At 37.8% G+C, this 23,332-nt stretch overlaps 1 protein-coding gene across 1 annotated transcript; it reads left to right on the forward strand.

Annotated features, from left to right (window-relative positions):
• Positions 1–18,440: 18,440 nt before the first annotated feature.
• Positions 18,441–19,025, forward strand: LOC105261543 (uncharacterized). Its single transcript, XM_011292493.3, has 3 exons — positions 18,441–18,606; positions 18,674–18,800; positions 18,867–19,025. Exons 1-3 carry the CDS (start codon positions 18,456–18,458, stop codon positions 18,991–18,993), a joined length of 405 nt encoding a protein of 134 aa, XP_011290795.1. The 5' UTR covers positions 18,441–18,455; the 3' UTR covers positions 18,994–19,025.
• Positions 19,026–23,332: the final 4,307 nt, after the last annotated feature.

Raw genomic sequence — 23,332 nt, forward strand, 5'->3', positions numbered from 1 at the left:
CTTTTAAAATAAGTTAAGATTTGTTCGAATTGGTCACATTTGGCACGAATTATGGCCCTCAAACGGCCAATGAAACTGTCACACGCTGCCCGAAAGTTGCTCTGCCGTATTTTGGTCCAATCCTGGCTTTCTTGAGGCGATCGACACTTTAGTATTTTTTAGTGCCAGTTTTGCTTTTCAAAATACTCCAGACACAATAGTACCACGAATTGGTATCCGGAGATTTTGGTGGCCATTGTCCGCTGGAAATGAAGCGAAGAACCTCATTTTGTAACCATTCTTGGGTGGCGCGTGCTAAATGCAATGGTGCTGATTCCTGTTGGAATGTCCAAGGTGTGCGGCCAAATTGTTTGCGTGCCCAAGGCTTTAATAGACCCTCCAGAATATTTTCGCGATAATATACGATTAATACGACCGGAGACCGACCATCGGCTGTTATGGCGGCCGGCACCATCACCATGGCCGGCACATTTTCAGCCGACCTCTTAGGCAAGTAAACACGATCATTTTTATACCCTACACCACAAGGTGGTCAGGGTATTATGTCTTTGTGCATTTGTTTGTAACAGGTGATCTGCATAGAATCACATTCTGAGTCGATTTATGCATGTCCGTCCGTCCGTCTGTCCATGTATTTTTGTAAACAAAGTACAGGTCGCATTTATTGCCTGATCCAGATGAAATTTTGCACAGATCATTTGTTTGGCCCAAGGACGAACTCTATTGAAATTGGAGATAATCGGTCAACATTTAGATATAGCTCCCATATATATCTTCGTTCGATTTGCCTTTTATTGTGCACCAAACGTGTAATATCAGCCCGAATTGTATGGAATACAACCAAATTAGGTCTGAAAATAAGTATGCCGAATTTGATCGAAATCGGTTCAGGTATAGCTATAGCTCCCTTATATATTGTTCATCCGATTTGTTGTTTTTGTTCCCGCAGCCGTAATATGCACTTTGCAACAACAATATTTGGGGAAATATATCAAATACAGCTCAGAAATATCTTTGCCAAATTTTATAGAGATCGGTTCAGATTTGGACATAGTTCTCATATATATTTTTATCCGATTTTAAATTATTTGTGCACCAAATGGACAGCACAAGTCCGAATTTAAAAGAAACCAATGCTTCGGCATATATAGTCCTTTGAACTTTAAAGTATAATTATAATCATAGCGTGTATGATTGAATTCTCCCATAAAAACTTTTAATTGTTATGTGGAGCTCTACTAAATTAGCAAAGTGGTGTAGGGTATCCTAAAGTGGGCCCCGCCCGACTTTAAGACTTTCTTTACTGGTTCTTGTTTCCGAACTGCTGGACAACAAATGTTTTCTCGTCGAAGAAAAGCAAATTCGGCAGTTCACCACATTCGGCCAAGCGAAGCAACTCTTTAGCTATTGAGTCTATTTTCTTTCTGTTGCGGTGTAAGTTCTTGCACTTTTTGGAATATACCACGAGCTCATTTTTCAATATTTGACGAATGGAATATTGCGATATGTTCAGCTCACAAGCCATTTTGCGGCCACTGCGACGCGGGTTTCGATCAAGTAGCTTCGTTACTTTTCGAACCATTTCTGCGGATGTTGCTGTTTTCTTCCGTCCACTTCCTTGGTCGGGCTACACTACCAGTATCACGGTAACGAGCAATGGTACGAGACACAAAAGATTTATTCACATTTAAATGCTGAAGTGCTCTAACTATAGCCATTTGTGGTTTTCCAGCCAAATATAAAGAAATCACACTATCACACTTGAATTGCATCACGAATAACTTTTTTCTGGAAAATTCTCAGCAGTCTGAAATTGGTTGCAGTTTGTTATCTCACCCTGTATAGCTCAAATATTAATCGCCAGAAAACTTGTTGATGGCTAGTCGATACATTATCGGTAGCTTGTCAATAGCTCTTCGATCTGTTGTTTATCGATTGCTCATCGCTATAGCATTTACTCAGCTCGTCGATAAGTCGGCAAGAGCCCTTTAAAGATTTATCCATAGCTCTTAAGTAACTCGATAACAGCCAACGGATAAATATTAACCGCCAATAGTTTATGGAAAACTTGTTTATGGCTCAACGATAGCTAATCGATACATTAACGGTGGCTTGTCAATAGTTCACCGGCAGATCGTCTACCTTCCATCGAAAGCTCGTCGATGTATGGCATATCGATTAGTTTTCAGTACATATCGATAGCTAGCTACAACAATATTTCGTTATTAGCTTTTCGATATCTTGGCAATATAGAGGTCATCGATAACTGATCGATAGCTCGAAAATAGCTAGTCAAGTATAAGGTCCCCTTCCAGCTCAGCTGAGTACCAAATGATCTGCCCAAGGTAGATCTAACAGGTAACCGCATCGGCGAATTGCTACAACAAAGCAACTTTTGCGGTCCCCTCAAATGTCAAAATTGGCATCTAAGGCGAAAAACATTGATTCGCCATGACATTTAAAGGTTGCGGCAAATTTGTTTCAACCAATCAGAAACGAGGTGTTTGTTTACATTTTATTTTGTGTGCCTCTCGTCGTAAACGAACGTCGCAATAAAAGTTTTTATTGTAAAACAAATAAGAGTAAAATAAGTATTAATTGTAGTATTGCGATATTTTTTAAACCAAGAAACTTATAATGATGTTGAGGCTAACTTAATTCTTAAAGCTGCTAGGAAATTGAAGTGTCAAACCAATTTTTAAATTGAAAATTTTAAATGAAAAATTATTCAAATTTCTAAAAATTGTTGAAAAATGCATATCATAACCTCCGATTGGTGCTGTATAAGAAAACTTATAAAAATGTACTTATTTAAAACAAAACCAGTAAAGAAAGTCCTAAAGTCGGGCGAGGCCGATTTTATGATACCCTACACCACTTTGCTAATTTAGTTGAGCTCCACATAACAAGTAAAAGTTTTTATGGGAGAATTCAATCATACACCCTATGATTATAATTATAATTTAAAATTTAAAGGACTAAATACGCCGAAGCATTTGTATCTTTTAAATTCGGACTTGTATTGCCCATTTGGTGCAAAATTAATTCTTAATCAGATAAAGATATATATGGTAGCTAAATCCAAATCTGAATCGATCTCGATAAAATTTTGCACACTACCTTCTAGACTCAATTCGGTCGTATGTGCCAAATTCCATCCCATTTGGGCAAATATTAGACGTTTGGTGCACAATGAAATGTAAATCGGACGAAGTTATATATGGGAGCTATATCCAAATCTGAACCGATATCCATAAAATTTGGCAAAGGTATTTCTGAGCTGCATTTGATATATTTCCCCAAATATTGTTGTTACAGAGTGCATATTACGGCTGCGGAGGACAAAAATAACAAATCGGATGAACAATATATATGGGAGCTATAGATATATCTAAACCGATTTCCATCAAATTTGGCATGCTTATTTTTAGGCCTAATTTGGTTGCATGTGCAAAATTCCATACTATTCGGGCTGATATTACACGTTTGGTGCACAATAAAAAGCAAATCTGACGAAGATATATATGGAAGCTATATTTAAATTTTTACTGATTATCTCCAATTTCAATGCTGTTTGAAAAATTTCATCTTAATCGGATAATAAATGCGACCTGCATTTTGTTCACAAGAATACGTGGACAGACGGACTGACATGCATAAATCATGGTATGAAAACATTTTACAATTTTGGAACCACTCTAGTTTAGTAAAAACTCTTCGATTTTTTCGAAATTTTTTCCAGAGGTAGGGAAACTATTTTTTCCTTGGGGGGAAGGACCCGGGACCCCAGATTTTTGTACGGGATCAAGACCCCGCCTGGACCCGGATCAACTTACCCGATGTAGACAATATGGGTATCGATTGAAAGCTTATGGAAATACCTATCCAATTGGTCACATGAAGGGGTAAGTTGGTTCGGAAGTTATATTCAAATGATCGATTTTTTGGACCCGGATTTTTTTAAAGTCAAAAAGTCAAAAATTTAAATTCTGTTTTCTTTAAATTTTTTCTCCTCTGGGAATGTCCTACAACGGCTAACGCGAACCAAAGTTTTCTAAATTTGACACTTTTTGTAGATAGCCGACCTTCGGCCGGGGCTTTAGATTTTCTCCTCTGGGTATGTCCCACACCGGCTAACGCGAACCAAAGATTTCTGAATTTCATGCTTACGCGATTTATACCTTTTTTATCGAAAACATAGTTTTAATGAACTGGTTAGAATCGGGTTATGCGGATGGAAAGACCCATATCTCTGGACTCAGTAAAGCTATTAGCACAAATTGTAGCATTTTGGAAAGGTAAGAGTGTCAGCTATAATTAAGCATTAATTTTGTTGTCCCCCATAATGGGCCCTTTTTTGCCTTTTTTGGGCTTTACAAAAAATCCGGGTCCAAAAAATCGATAATTTGACTATAACTTCCGAACCGTAACATTTTACTCATGTGACCACTTGTTGGATAGGTATTTTCATAAGCTTTCCAACGATATCTATATTGTTTATATCGGGTAATTGGATACGGGTCTAGTCGGATCAGGGTAAAAATACCTACCACTGGAAAAAATTGAAGAGTTTTTACTAAACTAGAGTTAAGCCCTAATTTCGCTCGAAAAAGGAAGAAATGGACCATGGAACGAACCGTTGCAGTTTCTTGGGGAAATTGTAGGTCTCTATTGTCAATTCCCTAACTCTGACCAATCTTAGTTTGATACTTTTATTGGCTTTATTTTAAAAACTAGAAAAAATCGTTTATTATAGGCTACGCAAAATATGTTTCCAATGTCACAACCAAACAGGTTTGCATGAATAGATAAAGCTGATTCTAAATATTAAACCTTGAATGTAACATCCATAACCAAACCTGTTGTACAACAACTGAATGTCCTTAATCCCCCTTGGCGACATCGAACTTAATAACACCTGGACCTCATTTTGTTACAATACTGCCTTATTGTCCCATTTAAATAACTGATGCTCCTCATGCACAAACATCAAACGACTTTGCATTTCTAGAAATTAATTTCATAAACTAATGCCTTTATTAAAATTACAAAGCTTAACAGAAGCTATTTAAGAGTGGCAGAAGCTGCCACTGCCGGCCTAATGAAAGAAAACGCAACAAAGAAGACGTGTGGTAGACACTCGCATCCGTGAGAGTTCAAACTGCACGTGCTGCATTTGCTTGTGCCATCTAATACGCTTAAATACGCTTTTGCGAGAATTCAAAAGTTCTGTTGGCTGGTGGATTTTGAAATGTTGCTCATCTTCATCGCCTGCTTTAGACTTCTATGAGCATAAAAATAATTAACACACCGGTTAGTCATCTTCATGATCATGACGCAGCTTATCGTCATCATTAAACACGGCGTGCACCGCTGCGTTGTCCAGTAGTGTGTACATATTCTGGATGGCAGGCCGCAACATGCAGCGTGTTTACAGTTAGCCAGCCGTGTGTGAGATTGCCCATGGAACGCTTCGTTGGTCGCAAGAATGAGCGGATACCAATTTTGTTTCATACTCTTTCACTCGTTTTGTTTTTCTTTGTGAAGTTACATATCTAGTATTAATTAAATGTACCCTCGTTGGTTAGTTATTTCATTCCTCCGCTTTGGTTCGGTTCGGTTCGTTCATTTTGTCCAATTGCATTTGGATTGGCAATGAACAGCGGACAAGTTGTAGAAAACAAAAACTGACAATGCTTAGGAACACCATTCAAACATTGTTTCTGCGAATACTCAACAGTGTACAACCAAAAATGTTATACAGCTAAAAACAACTACAAACTCGTCCACACACACACACGCGCGTTTATACAAAATGCTCCACATGTGCCCCCATGTGGAGATACCGTTGCACCTTGACATCCCAGCATTGGGCACAGTGGTTAGGCGTCTTATTATACCCTACACCATAGTATGGAGGGTATATTGAGTTTGTCATTCCGTTTGTAAAACCTCGAAATACACATTTTAGATCTCACAAAGTATATATATTTTTGATCAGCATAAAATTCTATGTCGATTTAGCGGTGTCCGTCCGTCTCTCCGTCTGTCCGACTGTGGAAATCACTCTAGCTCCCAAACGAATTGAAGTAAATTGATAAAATTTTGCTCAAATGTATGTTATATATGCAGGACTTTTGGCATTGAAAATGTAGGTCCACGTTCCCCATATAACTGTACCTCCCGATATTCGGTATTTTGATGATTTTAGCGAATTTATTTACCGGAATTGTTTCAAATTTGGTATTTAAAGTTCGTAATGGATACTACAGCCTAAGACAGAAAATTGTCTGTGCAGGTCCACCTCTTCGTAAAGCCCCCATATAACGGTACCTTCCGATATTCGATATTTTAATGATTTTAGGGACATTTTTCACCAGAATTGTTTCAAATTTGATATTTGAAGTTCGTAATGAATACTTTATCCTACGACAGAAAATTGTCTGTGCAGGTCCACGTCTTCGTATAGCCCCCATATAACGGTACCTCCCGATGTGCTGTATTTTGATTTTATCGACATTATAACCGTTTTTTTTTAAGTTTCGCATTTGAATATTGTAATGGCTTATGACAAATGTTAACTACGCAGGTTCATGTCGTCGTATAGACCCTAATATAATAGCTACATTCGGTGATTTTAAGATTTTAACAGAAGTTTTAACGGATTTTATTGTTTTTGAGAATTGTCAAATTCGTCGCAAATGGTGGAGGATATTCAAAGTTCGGCCCGGCCGAACTTTCAGCTTTTTTACTTGTTTTTGAATTGAAATAGACAACCGGAAATTTTGGTATAGAGTCAAAGGTCAACATTTTTATATCATCCACCCGACTCGTTTGAAGGTCATAATTCGTGCAGGTGACCAATTCGAAGAAATCTAAACTTATTCGAAAATTTGATGCTATTTCCGACATTTTTTACTTTCATTCAATACAATTAAAAAATAATAATATAAATTGTGACGTTTTACTTTGTTGCAGTTTTTTTTATCTCATCATGTGATAGCAAATACCCGTTACTCCGTCAGCGAAAAGTCCATCTTAGAATTTTAGATTCGTTCCAACAGTTACTGTTAAGCCTTATTAGTACTCAAAATGGACAATTTGTTAAGTTTGACAACATTTTTTGTACCAAAACTTCATACATCGTACTAAATTTTCAGACCTTCAAGGTTTTATATATTATTCAATTTATTCTTTTTCAGAAAGAATCCCATTATTCTTTTCTTCAGGGTTTACATTTTACACCAAAAAGTCTTCAAAATCTTTCATGAAGTTATCCGAAGGATCCACATCCACCACTTCTGTCAAAAAGTATTTCAACTCTTGTGATAGCAAACATTGGCCACCACAAAATCTCAACAACAGATACCAGCAGTAACCTCAATATTACATTTCAGGATTCATTCATTTACTAATCTTCGTACAAATATAGTACGCTTTCTAAACAACCGCCAAATTTCAAGCAAAGACACCATACGTAATCTAAATAACATATTTCCGAATTTTATATCCATCCCTCGTAAAATTTTGGTACAAATATCTTAAACCACCTCGATATCTCAATCCCCAAAACCAACAGAGACCTCAATAACAAATTTCGGGATTCCTGTTCAATGCTAAATTAAGTAACATTTAGTACTATTCGTATAATAGAAGTACTCATTTGCAAACTGTTCCACATCTCCATCCTGAACAAATAAAAAGTAAGCAAAGGCTACAGTCGAGCGGGGCCGACCGTTGAATACCCTACAACACTATAATAAACGATACTGTTTATATAGGCGAGAAACCAATTTGCTCATTTCCAATTTATTGGAAATGGTCTTCCTAGATCTGGAACCAATATTTCCCAAAGACCTATAATCTCTCAGATGTGGCAAAAGATTAACATTATTTATTGGTTTTTGACTGAAACGCATCTATATGAGATACAGACATTTGACTATATTCTTCCACGAAATCAGGGTTAACGAAATAGTCAGAAGTGCGTCTTTCCTGTATTTGTGAATTCTCCAAAGAGTCACTGGAATGGACATTTTCGTATTTTGTCTACAAAAGTTGGCAGCCTATTTCACACATTGAATATTTTTGGATGGCCATTCAAAACTGCTTGGCTTTTGCAATGTCCAGTAACCCCCATTCAAATGTGTGAGGATCGGGCGATAATTACGACCCGCTGTCAATTTTGCAGTTTTTTGGTCCATTTCAACCCCTAAATATATTGCATTAATATCCAAAAGAGTAGGCTTCTATTCTCACCCTCATCTGATCCCCATGCAAAATTTCGTAAGGATCGGGCCATAAATGCGATTTGTATATGATATCCTAATATCGTAACTACTTAGTTTTGTTAGCTGTAGAAATATTACCAAATGTTTAATTCAAAATGAAAATATGCCAAAAATATGACAAAATTGAAAAAATATGAGAAAATTTTAGAAAATCGATATTTTCATCTTTACAGAGATATTTTTATTGTTTTTTTTAGACGTTTTTTGTTTTCTGTCAAGAGGCCATTAATGAGAACTGTCGAAATCAGTTCAGCCGTTCTCGACATATAAGAGATCTTTCAAGCATATCTTCTTTGATATACATATATATCGCACATATTTTGCTATATATTCGATTTATTGGATGTTAACATCAATGTAAAGATCAGAAGTAACCTTGTCATGGCTTCGTGATTTCGCCGGGATTTAAAATATTCGCGGTTTAATGAAAAATTTTGAATTTTTTCAACACAAGACATATGGTCTATTTAACCCGCTAAATATCATCCGATGACCACCCAAATTGGTAGGCTTCTTCCCCGCCCTAAACTCTAGCTACATGCGAAATTCCGCGTCGATTGGTCTATAATTGCAACCTGTATAGCTACTGCAAAATCCGATATTTTTTCAGAATTTGGTCCATTTCAACCCCTAAACATTTGGCGATCATCTCCAAAAGAAATAGGCTTCTATTCTGACCCTAACCCCTCCTCCATTTTAAATTTCGTGAAGATCGGACCATAACTGCGACCTGTAGAGTGATTACAAATTAACATGGACAGACGGACAGACGGACGGACGGACATACATAGCTATATCGACTCAGCTCGGCGAGCTAGGAAGATCCATATATACTTTCCTATATGGGAAACCAATATTTCGAGGTGTTACATAAATTCTGGCCCAATCAAACTTATAATACCCCCAACACATAGTGTTGTAGGGTATAAAAATATCATGGTTTCAGCCCCATTGCTTCACCCAATATCAAATGTTTTACAATTTATTACTGTTCGTATAACTATAGGACACATTTCCGAAACCACCTTCATATTTTAATCGCAGACACCAACAGTTATATCTATATCAAATTTCAGGATTTCAGCTACATTGCTTCAACCAATACCAGTATCATTTAGTACTTTTCGTACAATTATGGTACACGTTTCCAAAACCACCTCCATATCTCAGTTCCAAATATGAACAGAGACTTCAATATCAAGATTGGCAATTCCAGCTCTATGTCTTCACCCAAAACCCAGTTTAGTACCACTAAGAACGCTACGCTTACGCTATCTTTCGAACGATTTGAGATAGAAGGCTAAACTTTTGCACACATGTGTATTTTGCAAATAGGCCAAAAGGTTAACGTTTTCATATATCCACCATATAACGGTACCTCCTCTTATTCAGTATTTTGATAATTTTTTACGAGAATTATTTCAAATTATGTATTTAAAGTTCGTAATAGGTACTACATGTCTTCGTATAGCTCCCATATAACGATATCTCCCGATATTCATTATTTTGATGATTTTATCAACACTTTTTAGCGTAATTGTTTCAAATTTCATAGTTGGACTTCGTAATGGATGCTCTAACCTTTGACAAAACTTTTGTTATGCAGGTACACGTCTTCGTATAGCCCCCATATTGCGGTATCTCCTAATAATCGGTATTGTGATAATTTTTGCGACATTATTCACCGGAATTGTTTCAAATTCAATATTTGAAGTTGCTAATGGGTACTACAGCCTGTGAGAGAAAATTGTCTATGCATGTTCAGGTCTTCGTATAGCCACCATATAACGGTACCTCCTGATATTCGGTATATTGATGATTTTAGCGGCATTACTCACCTGAATTGCTTAAAATTTCGTATTCGTAAGTTCGGAATCGGTACTACAGCTTATAACAACAAATTTCTTACGAAAAACCACGTCTTCGTATAGCCCCTATATAAGGAGTTTCATTTGAGAGGTCTTTTACTACGGTATTAGGTATTACTTTCTTTACTTTACTCTTTAATTTATGTAGATTAGTTTAAAAACAAGTAAGCAAAGGCTATAGCCGTGCGGGGCCGACCGTGTAATACCCTGCAACACAACAATATGCTGGAAGCCCCCTTATGTCCAAATCAATTTTTGAAATAATGTGATAGAGCCCGTGTCCGTGTCGATTGTTTCAGGAAAATTTAATTTTTTTGGTCCATTTGAACCCCTAAATGTACATCTGTAAAAACAATAGGCCTTAACTGACAAAACCCTACACCCATACATAATTTCGTAAGTATCGGACGATTATGGACCAAATATAATACTTAACACATAGTGTTGCGTGGTGTAAAAAAATATTCGCGGTTTGGGGGAAATTTTCGTATTTTTATACCCTACACCACAAGGTGGTCAGGGTATTATGTCTTTGTGCATTTGTTTGTAACAGGCAAAAGGAAACAAGATAGACCCATAGTTCCTTTTGATGATCTGCATAGAATCACTTTCTGAGTTGATTTATGCATGTCAGTCCGTCTGTCCGTCCGTCCGTCTGTCCATGTATTTTTGTGAACAAAATGCAGGTCGCATTTATTATCCGATTGAGATGAAATTTTCTAAACAACATTTACTTGGCCCAAGGACGAACCCTAATGAAATTGGAGATAATCGGTAAAAATTTAGATAAAGCTACCATATATATCTTTATCCGATTTGCTTTTAATGGGGAACCAAACGTGTAATATCAGCCCGAATAGTATGGAATTTTGCACATGCAATCAAATTAGGCCTAAAAATAAGCATGCCAAATTTGATGGAAATCGGTTCAGATATAGCTATAGCTCCCATATATATTGTTCATCTTCGGCTGTTCCGCAGCCGTAATATGCACTCTGTAACAACAATATTTGGGGAAGTATATCAAATGCAGCTCAGAAATACCTTTGCTAAATTTTATCGAGATCGGTTCAGATTTGGATATAGCTCCCATATATAACTTCGTCCGATTTACCTTTTATTGTGCACCAAACGTCTAATATTTGCCCAAATGGGATGGAATTTGGCACATTTGGCACATTTAGTCTAGAAGGTAGTATGCAAAATTTGGCAAAGATCGGTTCAGATATAGCTATAGCTCCCATATATATTGTTCATCCGATTTGTTGTATTTGCTACCCACAGCCGTAATATGCACTCCGTAACAACGATATTCAGGGAAATACATTAAATACAGCTCAGAAATATCTTTGCCAAATTTTATCGAGATCGGTTCAGATTTGGATTTAGCTCCCATATATATGTTTATCTGATTTAAAATTAATTTTGCACCAAATGGACAATACAACTCCGAATTTAAAAGATACAAATGCTTCGGCATATTTAGTCCTTTGAACTTTAAATTATAATTATAATCATAGGGTGTATGATTGAATTCTCCCATAAAAACTTTTACTTGTTATGTGGAGCTCAACTAAATTAGCAAAGTGGTGTAGGGTATCATAAAGCGGGCCCCGCCCGACTTTAGGACTTTCTTTACTGGTTTAACAAAAAGTTTTGGTTCATTTTACCCGCTAAAAATTGTCCGATAACAGTACAAATTGGTATGCTTCTGCCCAGCCCTAAACTCTAAGTCCATGCAAAATTCGATTGGTTCATAATTGTGGCCTCTAAAGCAACAGCAATATCAGGTTTTTTTAACATGGACAGACGTACGGACATGGACATGTCTAGATCGACTCTGCTCAGTGAGATAGAGAGATCATTATATGTTTTTCTATGTCGGGGACCAATATTTCGAAGTGTTACATAATTTTTGGACCAATCAAACTCATAATACAACCCCCCCCCCCCCCAAACACCTAGTGTTAAAGGGTTTGATTGTGCGATGCGCCTGAAAGTATACTATGTAAATGCTGAAGATATAATGTAATGATGTGTAAACTAGCCTTAAAATTTTACTGTAAAATTTTGTGTAAACTAGCTTTAAGCAACATTAGATCTTGATATATTCCTAGTATGATCCCTGTTGACGGATCATGTATTTTGACAAGATTTTTTCACAATTTTCACTGTTCACACATAAGCGACTAGGTGTAGAGCAAATAGTGTAAACAGAAAATAATACCCCGCATCCACTTGACCATTTTCACGGCAAGACATGTTAAGATGTTATACCATGTTGAGATCACTTGCCGAGGCATTGTAGCAATCAGAGTGACATTCATAGCTGTACGCGGCAGCCAGCGTGTCAGTCATACACATGCGTGCAACAACAACAGCAAGTTGTAGCGATGTTTTTTTGTTCGGTTTGCAATTTCTTGCCTTATGTGGATTGAAATAATTCTATAATTGCAACTTGTTTAAAATTATAAAAAAAACCTGAAAACTAAACAAGACAAGAAAGACATTAAAAATACGTACTTATTGCAGAAGCAAACTGATGGTGGTCATCATCTACTCTAGCCAACAACAAATATTGCAGCCATGCTCATAATCACCAAGCGAGGATGAGCCTGCTGTGGATAATGCTGCTGCTGCTGCTGATGATGATGATTACGGTTATGGCATCATTTTCCATGTAATCAACAGAGTAAAGTGCGTGTTTCCACTTCACCAGTTGGGTTTTGGCTTTCTTGCTGTGCAATGCCAAAAAAAATCATCAGCGATTTCCATGGAAGACCAAAGACATAGACACACACCACAGGGAATAGGTTACTAATGTCTACTGCCATTAACTTGACCATGAAGGATGGACATTGTGCTCCAGCCCCTATGCTGGCAGCTGCACATTTTTCTTTGCGCTAGAGAAAGAAAGATATTTAAATAAAGGTGATCTGGGTGGCCAGAAGAGTTTTACATTGGCTGCCACACAATGCCAAAATGATGGGAAAATGCAAAAGACACATTTTTCATTGAAGATGTTTGGCAAAAAATAGTTTTTTTGGCAAGCAACTTTCTCCAGGATAACAAAATACCGTTTGGAGTTGAATGAGTATTGAAATAATATTAAAAGGTCAGACAGTAAATGTTACAACATGTTGTGTTCTGCATTTGTGTTTGGGATCAGGGTGATCAGGGTCCACGCAATTTCTAATAGCCGATGTGAATGAAATAAAACTTCGTCAATCAAGAAAACTACATTGATTCAAAATATAAAGTTTTTCTGCCAAAAAAGACAAAATAAGACCTTATTATGAGACTGTCCCATACACTCATATAAGCTTATATACGTGTCATTGTAGACATCTCCTTCAGATTTCTTTTATTACAAATCCTGAACTCAGAAAAATCGTTTAAACTTTACTAGCAAAATATACCCTTTTGACTTGCCTGTCCTAATGTCCCATTTAGATGCATAATTTGAATGTCTAAATTAAATCCTACTGTAATTTCTTTCATTAGTATCTTTTTAATAAGAAACCCATAAAATGGTACTAAGGTCCATAGTGTGATTTACGCCAAATGCACACTAGGTTTTTTCTCATCATCTTCATCTTCTATACCTATAAAAGGGGAAAATATTTGTTGGTTTGATTGCTTGTTTGTTTGCTGTAATTTATAGACTCAAAAACCGATAAACAGATTTTTTTTCTGAAAATTCCTAATATACTACAGCATAGCCTTAAAGTAAGAGAGTAGGCTATATTAATTTTTGAAATTCCACTTGGAACAGGAAAAATAGCATCAAAATCGGAGGCGCCTCTGAAAAAAATTGTTATACCCTACAACACTATGTGTTGGGGGTTTTATAAGTGTGATTGGGCCAGAATTTATGTAACACCTCGAAATATTGGTTTCCCATATAGGAAAGTATATATGGATCTTCCTAGCTCGCCGAGCTGAGTCGATCTAGCTATGTATGTCCGTCCGTCCGTCTGTCCGTCTGTCCATGTTAATTTGTAATCACTTTACAGGTCGCAATTATGGTCCGATCTTTAAATGGAGGAGGGGTTAGGGTCAGAATAGAAGCCTATTTCTTTTGGAGATGATCGCCAAATGTTTAGGGGTTGAAATGGACCAAATTCTGAAAAAATATCGGATTTTGCAGTAGCTATACAGGTTGCAATTATAGACCAATCAACGCGGAATTTCGCATGTAGCTAGAGTTTAGGGCGGGGAAGAAGCCTACCAATTTGGGTGGTCATCGGATGATATTTAGCGGGTTAAATAGACCATATGTCTTGTGTTGAAAAAATTCAAAATTTTTCATTAAACCGCGAATATTTTAAATCCCGGCGAAATCACGAAGCCATGACAAGGTTACTTCTGATCTTTACATTGATGTTAACATCCAACAAATCGAATATATAGCAAAATATGTGCGATATATATGTATATCAAAGAAGATATGCTTGAAAGATCTCTTATATGTCGAGAACGGCTGAACTGATTTCGACAGTTCTCATTAATTCAGAATGGCCTCTTGGCAGGAAACAAAAAACGTCTAAAAAAAACAATAAAAATATCTCTGTAAAGTCGAAAATATTGATTTTGTAAAATTTTCTCATATTTTTTCAATTTTGTCATATTTTTGGCATATTTTCATTTTGAATTAAACATTTGGTAATATTTCTACAGCTAACAAAACTAAGTAGTTACGATATTAGGATATCATATACAGATCGCATTTATGGCCCGATCCTTACGAAATTTTGCATGGGGATCAGATGAGGGTGAGAATAGAAGCCTACTCTTTTGGATATTAATGCAATATATTTAGGGGTTGAAATGGACCAAAAAACTGCAAAATTGACAGCGGGTCGTAATTATCGCATTTGAATGGGGGTTACTGGACATTGCAAAAGCCAAGCAGTTTTGAATGGCCATCCAAATATATTCAATGTGTGAAATAGGCTGCCAACTTTTGTAGACAAAATACGAAAATGTCCATTCCAGTGACTCTTTGGAGAATTCACAAATACAGGAAAGACGCACTTCTGACTATTTCGTTAACCCTGATTTCGTGGAAGAATATAGAAGAATGTCTGTATCTCATATAGATGTGTTTCAGTCAAAAACCAGTAAATAATGTTAATCTTTTGCCACTTCTGAGAGATTATAGGTCTTTGGGAAATATTGGTTCCAGATCTAGGAAGACCATTTACAATAAATTGGAAATGAGCAAATTGGTTTCTCGCCTATATGAACAATATCGTGTTGTAGGGTATTCAACGGTCGGCCCCGCTCGACTGTAGCCTTTGCTTACTTGTTTTTGTATGCACTTATCTATCGATCGATTACAGACACAGTCTTCAAAATTAGTGTGTGTAACAAAATTTGGAGCAGAAATAATTTTGTCAAATAATATTGGAATCGGTTCAGATTTGGATATAGCTCCCATATATAAAGGGTGTTTTTTAAGCTAGATAGAATTTTACAGTGTAAAAAGTAACACAAAAAATTAAATTTAGATGAAACTTTTTTTATTTGTTTCAGTATACTCTGACAAATCATCAGGAATAGACTCACGCTACAATAGTCAAATCCTACGAAATTATCCAAATTTACTTGGAAAATAAGGCTCTAGAGCATTTGGTAAATGACCCGTTGTTTTATCGCAAAATTGTGTTCAGCGATGAGGTGCATTTTTGGCTTAAATATGGAGTGAGACCAGTCCACATGAGACCCTACAGACGCTGGTGGCATCATCGGACGTTATTTCTTCAAAAATGAGGCCGAAGCTCGCCTTACGGTCAATGGAGATCGTTACCACACCATGATCAATGATTTTTTGATTAAAAATGTAGATGACATTGATCCGGAGGAGATGTGGTTTCAACAGGATGGCGCTGCGTGCAACCATCGACTTATTGAAATCAAAATTTGGCGATAAGATGATTTCGAGAAGTGGACCTATCATTTGGCCTCCTCGATTATTTCCTGGGCTACGTGAAGTCACTGGTTTATGCTGACATACGGCCAGCAGTGGTCGAAAAAGTGCCCAAAAATTGGACGTCCAGAATGCACTTCGTCAAGAACAGCCGCGGTGCCCATATGCCCGAAATCATTTTCACATATTGATGTCACGTATTGATCTTTCGAATAAAAAAAATTTGATTAACATTTATTTTATTTTTTTTTTTTGTTATTTTTTATAATTTCAAGTTCTTTTGGGCTTAAAAAAACACCCTTCACATATTTTCGCCGATTTTATACATACAGGGTAAAATATAAAAACTGCAACAGAGTCAAACGCCATAATTCTTAATTTTTTTTTAATTTTATTGAATGAAAGCAAATAATGTCGGAAATGGCATCAACTTTTAGAAAAAGTTTAGATTTGTTCGAATTGGTCACCTTTGGCACGAATTATGGCCGTCACATGCTGCCCGAATATTGCTCTGCGGTATTTTGGCCCTTTCCTGGCGAAGCGCTTGTTTGAGATGATCGGCACTTTGGTATTTTTTAGTGCCAACTTTGCTTTTCAAAATACTCCAGACACAATAGTCCAACAGATTGGTATCCGGAGGTTTTGAATCTCATTTTGTAACCATTCTTGGGTGGCGCGTGCTGAGTGCTGAGTCCTGTTGGAATGTCCAAGGTCTGCGGCCAAAATGTTTGCGTGCCCAATAGTTTAATACGCCCTTCAGAATATTTTCTTGATAATATTCGGCATTTATTCTGATGCCACGGTCGATTATACGAGCGGAGAGCGATCATCGACCGGCGCTTGAGTTCTGGTGGCCAACCGAAGGTGCACATTTTTAGCTGACCTCTTTGACAAGTAAACACGATCATTTTGTTTGTTTACAAACTGCTAGACAACGAATGTTTTCTCATCGGAGAAACCCAAATTCGGCAGTTCACCAATTTAGGCCAAGCGAAGCAACTCTTTAGCTCTTTTGAGTCTGTTTTCTTTCTATTGCGGTGTAAGTTCTTGCACTTTTTGGCATGGCTAAATGGATTTACCCCTAGCTCATTTCTCAATATTTACCGAATGGAATATTTCGATATGTTTAGCTCACTAGCCATTTTTCGGACACTGCTGCGCGGGTTTCGATCAAGTAGGTTCTTTACTTTTCGAACCACTTCTGCTGATGTTGCTGTTTTCTTCCGTCCACTTCCTTGACGTCGGGCTACGATACTAGTAAGATTTATTCACATTTAAATGCTGGAGTGCTCTAACGATAGCCGCTTGTTGTTTTCCAACCAAATATGAAGAAATCACACTATCACGCTTGAATTTCATCACAAATAACATTTTTTTTCTGGAAAATTCTCACCAAAATGCTTTTGTACGCTTGTAAACAATATAATGAGCTGTCACTGGAATGATTTTAACAGCTATCGGACGAGTGGCTTAGAAATGATAGCAGTCTGAAGTTGGTTGCAGTTTTTTCATCTCAACCTGTATATTATTGATCAGCGTAAAATTCTAAGACGATTTAGCACTGCCTGTCTGTTGTAATCACGCTAGAGTCAAAACCAATAAAAATAGGAAGCTGAAATTTTGCACAGGTCTTTCTTTTATCTGCAGACAGGTCAGGATGGGCTATATCGGTCCACGGCATCGTATATCCCCCATATGACGGTAACTCCCTACATTCGGTATTTTGATGATTTCAGCTACATTTTTCAAGGGATTGGTCTGAAAATCCGTACTTTATCCCCTGAAAGAAAATTGTCTATATAGGTCCACGATATCGTGTAGCCCACATTAAACGGTACCCCAGATATTTTGACGATATTATTGACATTATTTACCGGAGTTATTTCAATTTTCGTATTTAGAAATCGTAATGGGTACTACACCCCATGACAAAAAATTGCATATGCAGGCCCACGTCTTCGTAAAGCCTCTACTTGCCATGGACTTGCAGCACTTCAACAACTCGGTTGACGATAATAATTAGACAATTTCTGTACAAAATATTTATTTATCCAGCAAATTTGTCCTACTCCGGAGAACTAGTCTCAACTTAAGTCTCTATTAATGCAAATTCTTTTGAAACAAACACATTTTTTTCTATGAGAAGGATGGATGTATACCCTTAGCATTAACCCTTATCTTGAAATGTATTTCCCCTCATAAACGATATTAACTCTTTCATCCACCTGCAAGCGTATCAAATCAAATTGAGTAAAGCTTCCATAATTTCACTCACATGTTCTCGACACAAACAAAACCGCTGCAAGCCTGTGTAAAATAGCAATTGTGGTTTTATAACGCCCCACCGGTCAATTTAAATAAACTATGGATGCTGTACAGAAAACCAGTCAGTCGGGCTTTCAATGCCATTCGTACAGCATCGTCATCATGAAATTCTTGATTTGTTTTAATTATTTATTTGTTTACATTACGCTGTGTTCGGCAGCGGCCATGGTAAGCATTAGCGAGCATCCCGGTAAGAAACTAAAGTTATTTGATAATAATGTGGAGCTATTATAGCAAATGACTTTTTTTTATTGAAGATTATCCCGGCCAGTGCTATGATTATGTGTATGGAGTCGGACCCGTATCATGGGGTCAAGAAATCAATGATCCTGTGAAATGTTTGAGTATAAAGTGTCGCAAAGGAAGTTGGCTGGAGAGTTATAGGTGAGATTTTTGTGTAACCAATTAATTTGTCTTAATTTTTTTTATTAATTTTTATAATTACTGTAGCTGTGGTGTTATTGGCGTACCTGAAGGCTGTGTGCTAAGTAATCCTATTGTAGCCCCCTATCCTAAGTGCTGTCACCGTGAATTTATTTGTAATAATGCCGATAATATTGAAAAAATATTGAAATAAAAACCAGTTTATACATCTGTTTTAAAATGACATACAAAGAAATAAATTTAGTGGGACCCGAGCACAGCGGTGATTAGATTCTTCAACAAGAGCAACACGTATGCGTCTCTCCCGAACACAACATCATACACACAACTATCTATGCATCAAAATGGAGCTCATTGTCAACGAAGGTACTTGTCAGAAGTATTAAAACCAAAAGGGAAAATGGACACAATCGATTTTTATACCCTCCATCATACATAGTATGGAGGATATATTAAGTCCGCGATGTGTAACACCTCGAAATATGCATTTAAGACTCTACAAAGTATATAAATTCTAAGACAATTTAGCCCTGTCTGTCCGTCTGTGGTAATCACGCTATAGTCAAAACGAATTAAGATAGGAGCTAAAATTTTGCACAGATCAGTCTTTTGGCTGCAGGCAGGTCAAATTCGAAGATGAGCTATATCGGTCCACGATATGGTATAGCCCCCATATAACGATACCCCTGATATTCGGTATATTGATGAGTTGGTCACATTGTGGTCTACACTAGGAGTTCCTTCTTAGTACCCTACCGCCTGGAAGAGTTTCGCCAATATAAGTCTTCCATATCGTATAGCCCCCTTACTACTGCACCAGCCGATATTCGGTATTTTAATTCTAAATTACAATCTACTATAGGATGGCAAATGGACTTCGGAGATGTTCGTGATTTCAAGGTACTGATGCTCAGTTGATGATCGGGAATTCGATGTTAACTCGTATCGTAGGCATGAGGGTGAACGACTCGTGGACAATACGAAAACGATGATGTCGGGTGCACACAATGAATACTTGGGTGGTTGATGTGAGGTGTGATTAGTCGACCACTTGAAGGCGATCGGATACTCGGGGATGGCCGTCGGAGGTTGATTGTGGGGAAGATCGGGAATTACGGTGTTGCGTTCGGGTGATGCTTACGTTGACAATTTGACGGTAATCGGGAACTTGTTGACGATTTGAAGGTAATCGGGAACTTGTGTTCATCGGTTGTCGACGATCAGGAATTACAATGATTGTGTTCGGGTGATGCGTTCTGTTGACGATTTGACGGTAATCGGGAACTTATGGTCGTTAACGATTTGAAGGTAATCGTGAACTTGTGGTCGCCGGTTGTCGACGATCAGAAATTACGATGACTGTGTTCGGGTGATGCGTTCTGTTGACGATTTTACGGTAATCGGGAACTCATGGTCGTTGACGATTTGAAGGTAATCGGGAACTTGAGGTTGTCGGTTGTCGACGATCAGGAATTACGATGTTGGTGTTCGGGTGATGAGGGTTGTTGACGATTAGAAGGTAATCGGGAGCAGCTGTCCAGGTCTTCGTGAGCGGATTGACATTCGTACTGGTTCGGCAGCTCGTTGAGGGTAGATTCGGCAACCGATGCGTTGGACGGGGCTCGGACGTGTAGATGGATCGGGGCTCGTTTGTGTTCGGCAGCTCGTTGAGGGTAGATTCGGCAACCGATGCGTTACGCTTTGTAGATGGATCGTGGCTCGTTCGGCAGCTCGGGTTTCTGTTATTCGGGTCGGCTACAGGGGCGAGGTAACTAGCCCAGCTACGATTCTATAACTATGTCTACTCCACTACCAACGTTTGACTATAATACGGAACAGCGAGCCGAAACCCCTGTTGAACAGCGAGCCGAAGCTCCTGTGGAACAGCGAACCGAAGTTCTCGTGGAACAGCGAACCGAAGTTCCTGTGGAACAGCGAGCCGAAGCTCCTGTGGAACAGCGAGCCGAAACACCTGTGGAACAGCGTACCTCCCGATTTTCGGTATATTGATGATTTTACCGACATTATTCACCGAAATTGTTCCAAAGTTGATATTTGAAGTTAGTAATGGATACTAGAGCATATTACTGGAGATTGTTTGTGCATGTTCACGTCTTCGTACAGCCCCCATATCACGGTACCTACCGATATTGGGTATTTTGATGAATTTAGCGGCATTATTCACCGGAATTGTTTAAAATTTGATATTTGAAGTTAGTAATGAATACTACAGCCTATTACAGAAAATTCTCTGTGCAGGTCAAATTTGCTATTTAAAGTTCGTAATTACACAGCCTAAGACAAAAAATTGTCTGTGCAGGTCCACGTCTGCGTATAGTCCCATAAAACGGTTTCAGCCGATATTCCGTATTTTTATGATTTTAGCGACATTATTTACCAGAATTGTTTCAAATTTCGTTCAGAATGGATGCTGCAGCCTAAGAAAATTGTTTGTGCAGGTTCACATTTTGGTATAGCCCCCATTTAATAGTACCTCCCTATATTGATGACTTTAGCTACATTATTCACCCATTTTTTCCAGTTTCGCGTTTGAATATTGTGATGGCTTATGCAGGTCCACGTCGTCGTTTAGGCCCTAATTTGAATCCTAAATTGAAAATCCACTTCAAAATATTACAGCAAACAATTTGTTTTTTTGGATATCTACTTACGTATTGGAATGCCTATTCACCCTTCTGGCGATATGACTTTTATAAATTTTCTGTAAATAATCTTAGAGCAGTGAGGAGTCGTCTTAAACTGGTCGAATACTCGTAAGAGGTGACTCGAAAATTGTTGCGATGCCTGCAGACGTTAGGTTCGGTACTTTATGGATGTAAGCCACATTTTGAGTTCTTAATGAGATAAAAAACTGCAACAAAGTTAAACGCCATAATTTTTACATTTTTTTTTTAATTTTACTGAATGAAAACAAAAAATTTCGGAAATAGCATCAAATTTTAGAATAAATTTAGATTTTTTAGAAATAGTCAACTTTGCCAAGAATTATGTTCTTCAAACGGCCGATGAAACCGTCACACGCGGACCGAATTTCGCTCTGCGGTTTTGGACCATTCCCAGCGAAGCTCTTGCTTGAGGTGATCGCCACTTTGATAGTTTTTCGTGTCAACCTTGCTTTCCAAAATACTCCAGAGATTTTGGTGGCCATTGTGCGCTGGAAATGAAGCGAGGAACCTCATTTTGTAACCATTCTTGGGTGGCGCGTGCTGAGTGCGATGGTGCTGAGTCCGGTTGGAATGTCCAAGGTCTGCGGCCAAAATGTTAGCGTGCCCAAGGTTTTAATAGGCCCCCCAGAATATTTTCGTGATAATATTCGGCATTCATTCTGATGCCTGTTATAGCGGCCCATACCATCACCATGGCCGGCGCTTGAGTTCTGGTGGCCAACCGAAGGTGCACATTTTTAGCTGACCTCTTTGGCAAGTAAACACAATCATTTTGTTTGTTTACAAACTGCTGGACAACGAATGTTTTCTCATCGGAGAAAACCAAATTCGGCAGTTCACCACTTTCGGTCAAGCGAAGCAACTCTTTAGATATTATGAGTCTATTTTCTTTCTGTTGTGGTGTACGTTTTTGTACTTTTTGGAATTTCAATGGCTCTACCCCGAGGTTATTCTTCAATATTTGCCGAATGGAATATTGGATGTGTTTAGCTTACGAGCCATTTTTCGGCCACTGCAACGCGGGTTTCGATCAAGTCGCTTCTTTACTTTTCAAACCATTTCTGCTCATGTTACTGTTTTCTTCCGTCCACTTCCTTGACGTCGGGCTACGCTACCAGTATCACGGTAACGAGCGATAGTACGAAACATCGCTCTAACGAGTTCAATAATTTTAATATTTATCGTGTTGGTGATACTTAAAAGTTTGACCTGGCCAAATGTAATCAATAATAATGTTCTTTAAGTCTTCTTAAATATGATTATTATTTTGTAAATCTTCAAAGCACATAGCCAACGCTTCGGTAGATAAAGAACTACTGATATGATCGGCTGCGTAGTACAGCCGTCGTCATCGATGGCGATAAGTCAACCCGCATTTGGTCTTTTGTTTACAATTTCTTCTGTGAAACAAAAAAATGGGAATTTCCAGTTGAAAAAGAGTACAAAAGCAAAGGAGAAATTTGCATGACGGTCGGGACTTTTTTTGTATTAAACAAACAACATATGTTCTCGTCTTGTATGCAAGCGATAGTACACTCAAAGGAAAACGTATACATATTATGAATTAATTAATAAAAATAATTACAAAAAGTGTTGATCCGGCTGGAGCGGACTTTTAATAACCGCGAACTCCAAATACAACATTTGAAACTAATTTGCTGGATAGTGTGCCACAAACCTTAAAAATGTCGAAATTCTGTAGGTACAGTTATATGGGACCCACACTAAACCATGGACCTTCAACAATTCCGGCGAATTATGTGGCTAAAATCATTAAAATACCGAATATCAGGAGGTACCGTTATATGGGAGCTATACGAGGACGTGGACCTGCACATAAAATTT

This window comes from Musca domestica, unplaced genomic scaffold, assembly GCF_030504385.1.
Source record: "Musca domestica strain aabys unplaced genomic scaffold, Musca_domestica.polishedcontigs.V.1.1 48, whole genome shotgun sequence".
Lineage (NCBI taxonomy): Eukaryota > Metazoa > Arthropoda > Insecta > Diptera > Muscidae > Musca > Musca domestica.